This window comes from Abrus precatorius, unplaced genomic scaffold (assembly GCF_003935025.1).
Source record: "Abrus precatorius isolate BTA unplaced genomic scaffold, Abrus_2018 Scaffold6, whole genome shotgun sequence".
NCBI classification, from domain to species: domain Eukaryota; kingdom Viridiplantae; phylum Streptophyta; class Magnoliopsida; order Fabales; family Fabaceae; genus Abrus; species Abrus precatorius.
This window is the reverse complement of record NW_020874406.1, coordinates 10,079,141-10,090,167: the sequence shown is the minus strand read 5'-3', so window position 1 is coordinate 10,090,167 and position 11,027 is coordinate 10,079,141. Positions and strand designations below refer to the sequence as shown.

Genomic DNA, 11,027 nt, shown 5'->3' with positions numbered 1-11,027 from the left:
CTAGTCTCTTACTTTTTAAAATTATTGTTAGTTTTTTATATTGTAGTTCATTAAGTCTCTAACATTGATAGATGTGTGAGAAGTATTAATTTTTTTGTACAGGTCACGTAAATGACATTTGATGCCAACATAGCTCCAAATAGGTCTTACAACTAGTTTGAAAAACTCAAAACATAAATGAACCTCTCAACATGAACCTTCACTTCTCCTATTCAACCTTCTCCAACCACCTTATAGGCCTAAATTAGCCCAACTACTACCTCAAATATTTTCTATTATATGGAGTTTTGGTGTTATCTAAGAGTATTATTGGTAGGCAAGTAAATTGTATATCACATTCAGTAGCAACGTTAAGTCTTTGCATTAGAATTAAGGATGGTCCTTAGTGTTAAAGGTGGAAACATGTTATTTTAAGACCATGTTAATATCACATGTCAACAAAAAATAACATTTCTTACAAGTTTTGTCAGGAAAATATTAAATTGATTTGTAGTTAGAGCAAAAATGGTAAGTATCGACTATATTTTTTGCTTCAAAGTAAAATATTTGTACTAAGCAATAGATTCTTGTTGGACAAAATAAAAGGTAACCATACAAAACCATGTGTTGCACTTGAATTATGCTAAGGCCATAGATTATTTAGAGTTAATATCATATATTAGTAAGTAGTTAAGCATTAAGAAATGTGCCACTGATTCAAAGCATTCTTCATAGTTAAGCTTATTATATTTTATTGTATTTCTACTTCATAAATAGTGAACATGATACGGTCTTATAATATAAAAAAATCAATTAAGTTGTAAAATTTGATTTTGTAACAAGCTTTTTTTCTCCCATGTTCGTCATGAGTGTGTGTGAATTTAATTTTTATATGTTCCACTAATATCAAATTGGTATTAAAGCTAGTTAGATTCAACATAGATTTTGTGAGTTTGTAAGAGAGTTAGTGTTAAAAAATTTAGAAAAAAAAAATATATTGAAGTTCTTATTTTACCATTTTTTTTTAAGTTTATTTGAGAGAGAGAGAGATAGCCATAAACTTCAATATTATTTGGTCTGGTCCCTAATTAGATGAGAAACTTGATTATAATTATTGGACATTATTTATGTCCACCCATTTGAAAGCTCATAATATTTGAAGCTTTATCGAACCAAGCTTACAATAAGGTACTGAAGATGCTACTCAAAGGAGGGACTAGTTGAAGCTATCACAAATTCACTATGAATTTGATTATTCAAATTTTGACAAAATAGCAAATGCCAAAACAACCAAAGAAGCATAAGATATTTTGAAGCTATCATATACAGTATTAGAGAAATCTTAGAAATCCAAATTGCATTCATTATGTAAAGAATGTAAAAGATATGAGATGTCAAGCTCAGAAAGTGTGAAAATATATTTTTCTCATATTACAAACCTTGTTAATAAGATAAGGGTGTATAAAGAAGATATCATTGAAAGCAAGGTGGTGGAGAAAATTCTATGCACCATGCCAATGAAGTTTGACTATGTTGTAACCACAATAAAAAAAGTCTCATGACATAAACATCATAGCGATTGTGGAGTTGCAAGGAAACATTGAAAGCCATGTAATCAGAATTTTATAAAAGAGTGAAAAAGTAAATAAAAAAGCTTTGAAGAGTTAAGTAAATTTTACCAATATAGCATAATCTATTCGGGGTGAAGACGGTAGAGGTCAAGAAGGTGGAATATAAATTTTAATTGTTAAGGACATACAACTTCAAAGGAAGAAGTTGTTGCAATTTCAATAAAAAAAAGAAGGGAAAGATCACAATTTTAGGTCACCCTAATAAAGGAAGAAGTAGATACAATTTTAGATCTATCAACCATGGAAGAAGAAGAGACAATAAATATCAAGAAAGGACAAATTTCAACTGCTAATAATGTGAAAAATTTAGACATAGAGTTGCAAATTGTAAATTCAAACAATAGGCAAATATAATAGAGAATCATTATCAGCATACTAGTGAGAGTTCTGATAACCCATAAACTTTACTTCTAGCAGCAAATAATTTTAAAAATGATGGAAATATTTGGTACTTAGATAATGCTGTAGCAAACACACGTGTAGGAAAAATGAGTTATTTTCATCACTAGATGAAGCATCAAAATCTATCGTAAAATTCAAAAATAATGCAAATATTCATATTTTAAGAAAAGACAGGATTGCTATCAAACTAAAAGATGGTTATCATAATTTCATCTTGATGTTTTTTATGCTTTTGGTCTACATCACAACCGGTTGAGCATGGGACAGAGATTTGTGATGGCTATTGTACGTTAAATGATAAAATTGGAAGATTCAATGTCAAGGTAAAAATGACTCATAATCATCTATTTCCTTTGAAAGTTCAACATGATAAAATTTATCTAGAATAAGTTGTGGCACATGCATTTTGGGCATTATCACTTTTTTGGATTAAATTATTTATCTAGAAAATGATATGTATTTGGTTTGATTTTATAAATGTTCCTTATGGTGTATGTGAGACTTGCAAAACTAGAATGAAGCACAAAAAATTTAGAGATTGTCTATTTAGATTTAAGCATTGTCGATATACTAACATATAGCGGTAGCAAGTATTTCTTTACTTTTATTGATGACTTTAGCAAAAAAGCTTGAGTATATTTTTTGAAACAGAAATCATAAGCTTGTGGTGCCTTTAAATCATGTAAGGCATTTGTAGAAAAATAAAGTGGTTGTAAAATTAAAGCATTCAAGACAGATAGAGGCCAAGAATACCTTGCTTGTATAGATTTCTTTGACTAGAATGGAATTCAGTAGTAACTAACAACCATATATACTCCTCAACAAAATAGAGTAACAGAAAGGAAGAATCAAACAATTATAGACACAGTGAGATGCATGTTGAAGACAAAACAACCGTCCAAAGACTTTTGAGGAGAAGTAATTACTACTACTATTGTATATTTTGAACAAGTGTCCAATAAAGAGTGTTTATGATAACACATCAGAAGAAGCTTGCAATGGAAGAAGACCCTCTGTAGGCCACCTCAAAGTTTTTTTGTGTATAGCGTATGCCTGTGTATCAGATCAACTCAAAAAGAACATTGATGACAAAGGAGAGAAGTGCATCTTCATTGGTTATAATACCAACTCAAAGGCGTACAAGCTTTACAACCTAATAAAAAAGAAGATAATTATCAACAAAGATGTGACATTTGATGATGAAGAAATGTGGATTGGTCTTCTAAAGTCCAAAAGGAGCATGTGATAATTCTAGAAAACTATGAAGAGGAGAATGATCATATAGATCCAACACCGAATGAGCTAGAAAGATCAAGCATACCACAGAGGCAATGGAAACTACCAACCAAATTAGAGGATTATGTTGTGGCTAATAACAGTGACCAATCTTATGAAAAATTTATTAATTTTTCTTTGTTTGTAGATTGTAAGCATGTAACATTTGAAGAAACTTCAAATAATCAATATTGGAGAAAAACAATTGATGAAGAATTCATGTCATTGAGAAGAATCAAAAGTGGGAGCTAATAGACTTACTAGCAAATAAAAAGTCAATTAAAGTAAAATGAGTGTGCAAAACTAAGTACAAACTTAGTAAAGAAATTGATTACTTCAAAGCAAGGTTGGTAGAGAAAGGGTACAAACAAAACCTATATATTGATTATAAAGAAAAGTTATATATTGATTATTTTGAGGTATTTATCCCTATAGTAGTATTAGATACAATTCATATACTTATCTTTATATCAACTCAAAATAATTAAAAAAATTATTAAATGGATGTTAAGTCTACTTTTCAAAATGGTACTTTGGAAGAAGAAATGTATGTTGAACAACCTACAAAACATGAGATTGAAGGCAAAGAAAATAAAGTCTACAAGTTGAAAAAACTATTGTATAGCTTAAAAAAGGCACCCAAGGAGTGGTACAAGAAGATTGATTTATACTTTATACATAATGATTTTCAAAGATGTCCGTTTGAGCATACTATATATATCAAAGTTTTTGAACTTCATGATATTCTTATTTTGTACCTTTATGTCGATGATTTAATCTTTATTAGCAACAATCCAAAGATGATTGTAGAATTTAGGAAGCCATAATTAAATGTTTTGAGACAGATTTGGGCCTAATATCATATTTTCTTGGCATTGAGATTATTCAATAGATTAATGGAATTTTCATATCTCAAAGGAAGTATGCTATAGACATTTGAAAGAAATTCAAATCAATTCAAAGACAATTTTAACACCTATTAAAGAAAAATTGAAGCTGAAAAGAGATGGTGATGAAGAAGGGTTGATTCAACATACTACAAGAATTAATTGAAAGCCTTAAATATTTGATTGCCACTAGACCAAACATTGTATTTGGAGTTGGAATACTCAACAATTCATGGAAGAGCCACAAGTTTCTCACTTGCAAGGAGGAAAGAAAATTCTAAAATATATCAAAGGTACTTTGAATGAGAAGAAATTTTTATGCCAATAATAATGATGTGAAACTTGTTGGATACACTAACAATGACTAAGCAGGAGATATTGAGACATGGAAAAACATGTTAATACACACATTTCATCTTGACATGGTAGTAGTATCATGGTCCTTAAAGAAATAATCAATAATTGCACTCTCAATAACCCAAGTAGAATATATGGCTATAACAAGTTATGTTACACAAGCAATACAAATGAGAAGAATGCTGGAAGTGATGCATTATATGTAAGACACTCTCACAACGATATTTTGTGATAACAAGTTTGCAATTTTCGTTTACAAAAATTCAATTTTTTATGGGCGGTCCAAGCACATAAACATTCAATTTCACAAAATTATTTGAGAACTAGTAGTTGAGAAAAAAGTAGTGATTAAGTATTATCTCACTACAAATCAAATTGCAGATATTTTTACAAAACTATTTAAAGCTAAATTAATTTTTAAGCCAAAGAAAGTGTTTAGAAGGATACTAGCTTGATTTAGGAGAGATAATGTAATAAAATATTAGATCAAATTATAGTAAGTAGGCGCCCAGTAGGGATGAGAATGGACTAGACTGTCTATCGGGGGCCTATGGCCTAGCCTATTTAAGGCTTAATCCGGCTCGGCTCATTTATTAAAAGGTTCAGACTTAGATTTTCAAAAAAGCCTATTTAAATAAAGAAGTCAGGCTTAAGCTTTAAAAAAATCCTTTTAAGCCTATTAGGCAGGCCCAATTAAATAATTATACTATTTTATAATTTATATTTATTTATAACAATTTAATATAAATATAATTGTCTAAAAAATGATATTATATATATATATGTGATGTACCGTACAAAAAAATATTAATTAGAATTTTATACATATTAATATACATAACATAATTTAGTATGTAATCTATAATAATATAATTATTATAATTATACAATTAGAGTGCCAAAATTAAAATTTATTGTTAAAAAAACCTATTAATTAAATCTTTGTCTGATTTCTAAAATATCTCAATTTATTATTAAAATTTATTCTTTCCTAATTATTATTCTAGTCTTTTTAATTTCAATATTTTTCAACTTCTTAACTCTAATATAATTCTTAAAAGTCATGACTATATAAATTAAAAACAAAAGTTTTGTGTGTCACTTTCCTTCCCTTTATCTTTATTGTAACTTATGATTGTCTGTGGTGATGTCGTCATATATGCATTTTTCAAGTCATTTATGTATTTTTTTTTTGTTGCTAAACATAATATTTAAATATAATTATTTATAATATGTTTTCTATTTTATTAATAATAAGCTTTTTGGTTTGCTAGTCCGTTAGTTATTAGTTTATTAACCTATTAACCCATTAAATTTAAATTATTAGTGTTATTCTAAAGCCTTATTATTAAATAAGCTATTGAATGTCAGGATTATAAAAAAGTTTAAGTCAAGCCTAAAAATTTGGCTTATATCAAGTTATAGACTTAGATTTAAGCTCTAATTTTATGTAATAAGTCAGGTCCATCCAGCTTACCTCAACCTAATTTATTTTCATTCCTAATGCCTAGTATATTTTCTACCTTAAAATAAAACTTTTATATTAAGTAATAGATATTTATTAGAAAAAATAAAAATAAAAGTCAACCATACAAAATCTTACGCTGCACATAAATTAATGCTAATGTTATAAATTATTTAGAGTTGCTATCGAATATTAACAAATAGTTAAATATTAAAAAATGTATCAGCGGTTGAAAGCATTCTTCGTAAGTTTACTATATTTTATTTTATTGTATTTCTACTTATACATAAGAGGAATATGATTAAGGTCTCATAATATTAAAAAATAATCAATCGAGTTATAAAATTTGATTTTGTAGCAGATCCTTTCTCTCTCATGTCCGCTGCGAATGTGTATTTAATTTTTATAGGTCTCTTCGATAAGTTTATTAACATTTGAGTACCTAATTGGTAGGACTGCAATTTAGGAGATTATTGAGATAATTTTAAAAAGTTATGTCCGAGACTTGTTATGGGAGAGAATAATTTGTTGAATAAATTTTAAAGAAATATATATAACAGTAGGAGGAACGGACATGACAGGGTTGATACATGCGTGAAGAAAAATTGACGAGATGGAAGGAGGGAAACGAGGGGCGATTCTGATAACCAACGACGACGGAATCGATGCCCCTGGCTTAAGAGCTTTGGTTCATTCGCTGGTGAACACTAATCTCTTCAACGTTCTAGTTTGCGCTCCCGATAGGTAGGTATTAGGTAATGATATCCTTCGATCGCAACCTTTCCATTTCCATTCAATTCAATTCAATTGCTTGTGTTTGGAGCATTCGCAGTGAGAAGTCAGCAGTTAGTCACAGCATCACCTGGCTCCATCCAATCGCTGCCAAGCAAGTAAACATCGAAGGCACAATCGCCTTTGCCGTTTCTGGTAAGTTTATGTTCCATTTCATGCTTTTCACAAAAACACTGTTTCACTTTACAAATCACTGTTACGTTTTCTTTGCAGGCACTCCCGCCGATTGCACTTCTCTCGGAATTTCCAAAGCACTCTTTCCTACGGTGCCTGATCTGGTACCTCCTTTTCCATTTTAGTTTTGGATTCTAAGTTATCGGATTTTGGAAGCTTTTATTTATTCATTTCTATAGAGAAAGTCATCTGCATATATTATCTATTTGATTGAGCTATGCTAAATAAATAAATAAAATCCAACTGGTTGCTGATGCGCGTTAGACCCATTTTCACAGGTAGTCAGTGGCATAAACAAGGGTAGCAACTGCGGTTATCACATGTATGTAGCATATTTTTCTAACTATCGATGATTCCTGTTCCATTGACTCCAAATGGCTGTTGGCATTATCGTTCTAAGCTTTGAAAAGATAGTGATGATTCCTGTTCCTTGAAATTTGAGATGCACTCAATTATGGTTGACATGATATTTCTTCCACTATATTAGCTTCAGTATTTATTACTCCATGTACTGAGTAGGTTCCCTTGCAGTGTATACTCAGGCACTGTAGCTGGAGCTCGAGAGGCCTTCTTCAATGATATACCTTCTATCTCCATTTCATATGACTGGTATGGTATATTCGCAATGTGCTTCTGGTATGGTATATTGCTGGATTTGTCTTGGATATTTGTTCTTAATGAATTTTTAAACCATTTTGTTAGCTAATAATTGTGACTGATAACTGAATGAACGCCTTGAATAATGTGGCTTTTTTGTTCCAACAAGCTTTCATTTTTATCCTACTATAGCAACAGCTTTCCATTTACCTGTTTGACCATTTGGAGGTTACTTTCTGTCCAGGGTTAAAGGAAAGAGTGACATACATGACTTCACCCTTGCTGCACAAGTATGCATACCTATCATAAGTGCTGTACTTGTTGAGATAAAGAATCAAAGCTACCCTAACAGATGTTTTTTGAATATAGATGTGCCAAACAATGTTGCTAGCCATAAGGTATTTTGTAATTATTTTTGCAATCTGTATGCTTACCTTGGGTTAAATGATTAATATGATATAGCCAAATAGACTTGTTTTGTAGATTAATCATCAAATTTATGCTAAGATGAAATGAATATGATTTAGGATAAAGGGGGTACATGAAAATGATATGTTGTTTTTATTACTTTGTTTTAATTTCTCAGGAATTATTTTAAAATTTTTTATTTTAATTTTCAGTAGTTTTGCAATAATAATTGTAGAATTGGAGTTTTATTTGGATGCAGTTTGGATTAGACAAGTCAAAAAAGATTGCTTTCTTGCTAGCATAGTTTAAAGTGAGGAACATATTTTTTTTCCCATTAATATTGTTCCAAGTAGATTTAGAGGTCAAAAGTTTTGTGCAGACATAATTTACTATAAAATATTATAGTGCTGAATAATTCATGTAGCTGGACATGCTTGGGAAAAGTCTTAGTTGTTGTTTTAAATATTGTTCCTAGTATTTTCCTTGTTTTTAGGTAGCTCTAGAGTTTGTGTATTAAAATTTTGTTTATTTGCTACTATTGCTAGAATGATACCAAAAACCTCTCATAGTTATATACGACGCCATTAGGTTTTGGTCAAAAACCAAGATTTCAAAAATTTCCATCCTAGTATAAGTTAAAAATTGAATAAATTCAAAGAATTGCTTCCCTCACTAACCTTACTGTAAGAATATATTGCTTTGTCATGCAACCAATTATAACCGTTTATTGGTTGTCTTATGTGCCTCTAAAAAAGGGTTACAAGCTGACCAAGCAGGGTAAAAGCATCGTCAAGATGGGATGGAGGCAAGTCACCTCTGAGATAGAAGGACGGAAAATGTCATCTGATATGACCAATAATACAGATACAGAAACACCAAAAAATTTGGACTCATCATCTGAATCGCCAGAACATCTTTTATTTGTGAGAGAGGTGGATTAATTTCCTTGATTCTATTTTTTTATTTGCTCAAAATACTCCCATTGTTCTAAATCCTATTCATCTTAGTCTTGTCTTGAAATATGCTCTTATTAGCCTGATTCTAAACAACAGAGTGGAGATGGTAAACATTCAGTTTTGTCGACTTTTTAAGTAGATTTGTAAAAATATATGGAACACTGCACAATCTTACTTGGATGGATGGACATTCCCTAATCCTTCCCTCCTCTGTTCCCTGAGGAAATTGATATAGTGATCTTTTAACTTTTTCAGGTAAGAAGTTCTGTGCTTGATCATGATGATACGGACCACAGATCTTTGCAGGAAGGATATGTGAGTATTTAGGGATATGGAAAAAAATTTAAACTAATTGAATAGACACATACTAAGCGATGTCATTTTTTCTAGATTACTGTCACTCCTCTAGCAGCTCTCTCTAACGCGGATGTAGATTGTCAGGCCTATTTTAAGAATTGGCTACAAACTGTCCCTGAACTCCCCTCTTCATCAGCTTTATAATGTTGTAAGACCAATCATGTATCTGTATTTTATATAACAGCTTTGATTGCTATATATTGCTAGCAATAGCTGCATTTACATTTTTGGCGCACTTGCTAGTTAAGAATGATTATTCATCTGAGATGCATGCAATGCCTATGTACTTGAGGGACAGTCATATATTATAGGTACTTGAGTGACAGTTATTGATTCATGGCTTTTATGTCATTCCATGTCAATTCAATTACTACCAAGAGTCCGTTTGATATCCCTAGGAGTGAAAATATTTGAATGGGTTTTTTCATGCAACTTTATTAAGGGCATTGACCCTAAATTTGCATCATCAATGGCAACTTTTCTTGTCAACAGGCAAACTCGGGAGTATAATCAAGCAAGTCAATGTATAAGTTGAACACTTGTCTATTAAGATACAACCTCAAGAGAGGAACGTGCATACTTCCTCTTGTGAATGTGATTCCTTGTGTGCCAATATTACAATCTTAGTCTTGATGCAGCCATTGTGCAGGAACCCAATTTGTGACGATATGCATAATATAAGGCATTGCTACTTTTCTTCATGTGGATAAAAATAATGATAATATTCTTGGCAGAACGGATATGCAAGTAATAAAAAATGTGATCAGAAGCAGGACAAGAATATGTCAGTTTTCTTTTATCTAAGTACAAAAATTATCGAATAGCAGCGTATTGATACGTCATCACCCGTTGAACATTTTGTGGGGGTGGCTTCAAATGTTATGGTGAATACTTTTGGCCTTTAAATAAGGAGGGACAATGTTCAAATTCTTAGAATTTGGCTCTTCTAAAGTTATTTCACTTCAAAGAGAAAAATAAGGAATCTCAACTGTACTAAGATTTATATAAATCCATGATTTGCTATGTATGTGTACGCAATATCAACCAATGGTTTTCTTATCTACGATTACTTAACCCTAGCTTTTCCTAAAAAAAGAGTACACTTTAAATGAGTCAAATCCAAATTATTATTGCGCTTGCATTATCAAGCATTTAGACGTGTACATTCTGCCCGTACATATCAGTTTCAATGCAAAAGTCAAATTTTGTACCCTGTGTAGCTCATATTAGTTGGCTTTCGTGACTCCCAGTTTAGCATCATTTGTCATGCGATCAATTATAACATCACATCACCTACCTTTTTTCAGGGGTCGTGACTTGTGAAACCTTTTCTTTGCAGTTACTCTGGTTCACTGGAAGTGATGTCAACTCAACCTGCTGCTAAATCAATTATTTAGATCCTGAGCATTTGTTTGCTCCGCTATGCATGTCATTGCTCCGTTATTTTCTTAGGGCAATGAAGACATTTCAGCACAGTTTGTTATATAATTGAATGAGAAAGATTATTTTCTGGGAGCTAATAAATAACACATCACTCATTTTTCGATTGATATGGTATCGATTCTTCTCTTTTCATTTTCATCCACACGAGCTGCTCAAGTTATTGCTTGACTAAATAAAAAATTACTCTATATCAATCTGATGAAATTCATATTGCCTTTTTTATTTACATAGATGTATTGTTCATGTTTTCCGACGACATGGAGTTGCTAAGCACCCTGACCAATGAAGATAATTTTATTTGTTG

The 11,027-nt window shown here is 31.1% G+C and overlaps 1 protein-coding gene across 5 annotated transcripts; it reads left to right on the top strand.

Annotated features, from left to right (window-relative positions):
- The first annotated feature begins 6,575 nt into the window (after positions 1 to 6,575).
- On the top strand, positions 6,576 to 10,824 carry LOC113869340 (5'-nucleotidase SurE). Of its 5 annotated transcripts, XM_027505624.1 has the most exons (10): positions 6,576 to 6,740; positions 6,829 to 6,923; positions 7,002 to 7,066; positions 7,241 to 7,284; positions 7,494 to 7,571; positions 7,804 to 7,957; positions 8,723 to 8,899; positions 9,179 to 9,238; positions 9,314 to 9,428; positions 10,620 to 10,824. In XM_027505624.1, the coding sequence occupies exons 1-9, from the start codon at positions 6,610 to 6,612 to the stop codon at positions 9,422 to 9,424; spliced, it is 915 nt and encodes a 304-aa protein (XP_027361425.1). In that variant the 5' UTR covers positions 6,576 to 6,609; the 3' UTR covers positions 9,425 to 9,428; positions 10,620 to 10,824. The 5 variants fall into 5 exon arrangements, with proteins under 5 accessions (XP_027361425.1, XP_027361424.1, XP_027361427.1 ...); XM_027505623.1 differs by lacking the exon at positions 10,620 to 10,824 and having other exon boundaries at positions 9,314 to 9,768; XM_027505626.1 differs by lacking the exon at positions 10,620 to 10,824 and having other exon boundaries at positions 6,589 to 6,740; positions 8,744 to 8,899; positions 9,314 to 9,576.
- Positions 10,825 to 11,027: the final 203 nt, after the last annotated feature.

What these genes read in the sequence shown, in the direction of transcription:
- LOC113869340 (XM_027505624.1), top strand. Translation starts at nt 6,610, where the DNA reads ATGGAAGGAGGGAAACGAGGGGCGATTCTGATAACCAACGACGACGGA. An exon ending in ACAATGTTGCTAGCCATAAG is followed by an intron (nt 7,958 to 8,722) that starts GTATTTTGTAAT and finishes CCTCTAAAAAAG; the next exon opens with GGTTACAAGCTGACCAAGCA. An exon ending in GATCTTTGCAGGAAGGATAT is followed by an intron (nt 9,239 to 9,313) that starts GTGAGTATTTAG and finishes CATTTTTTCTAG; the next exon opens with ATTACTGTCACTCCTCTAGC.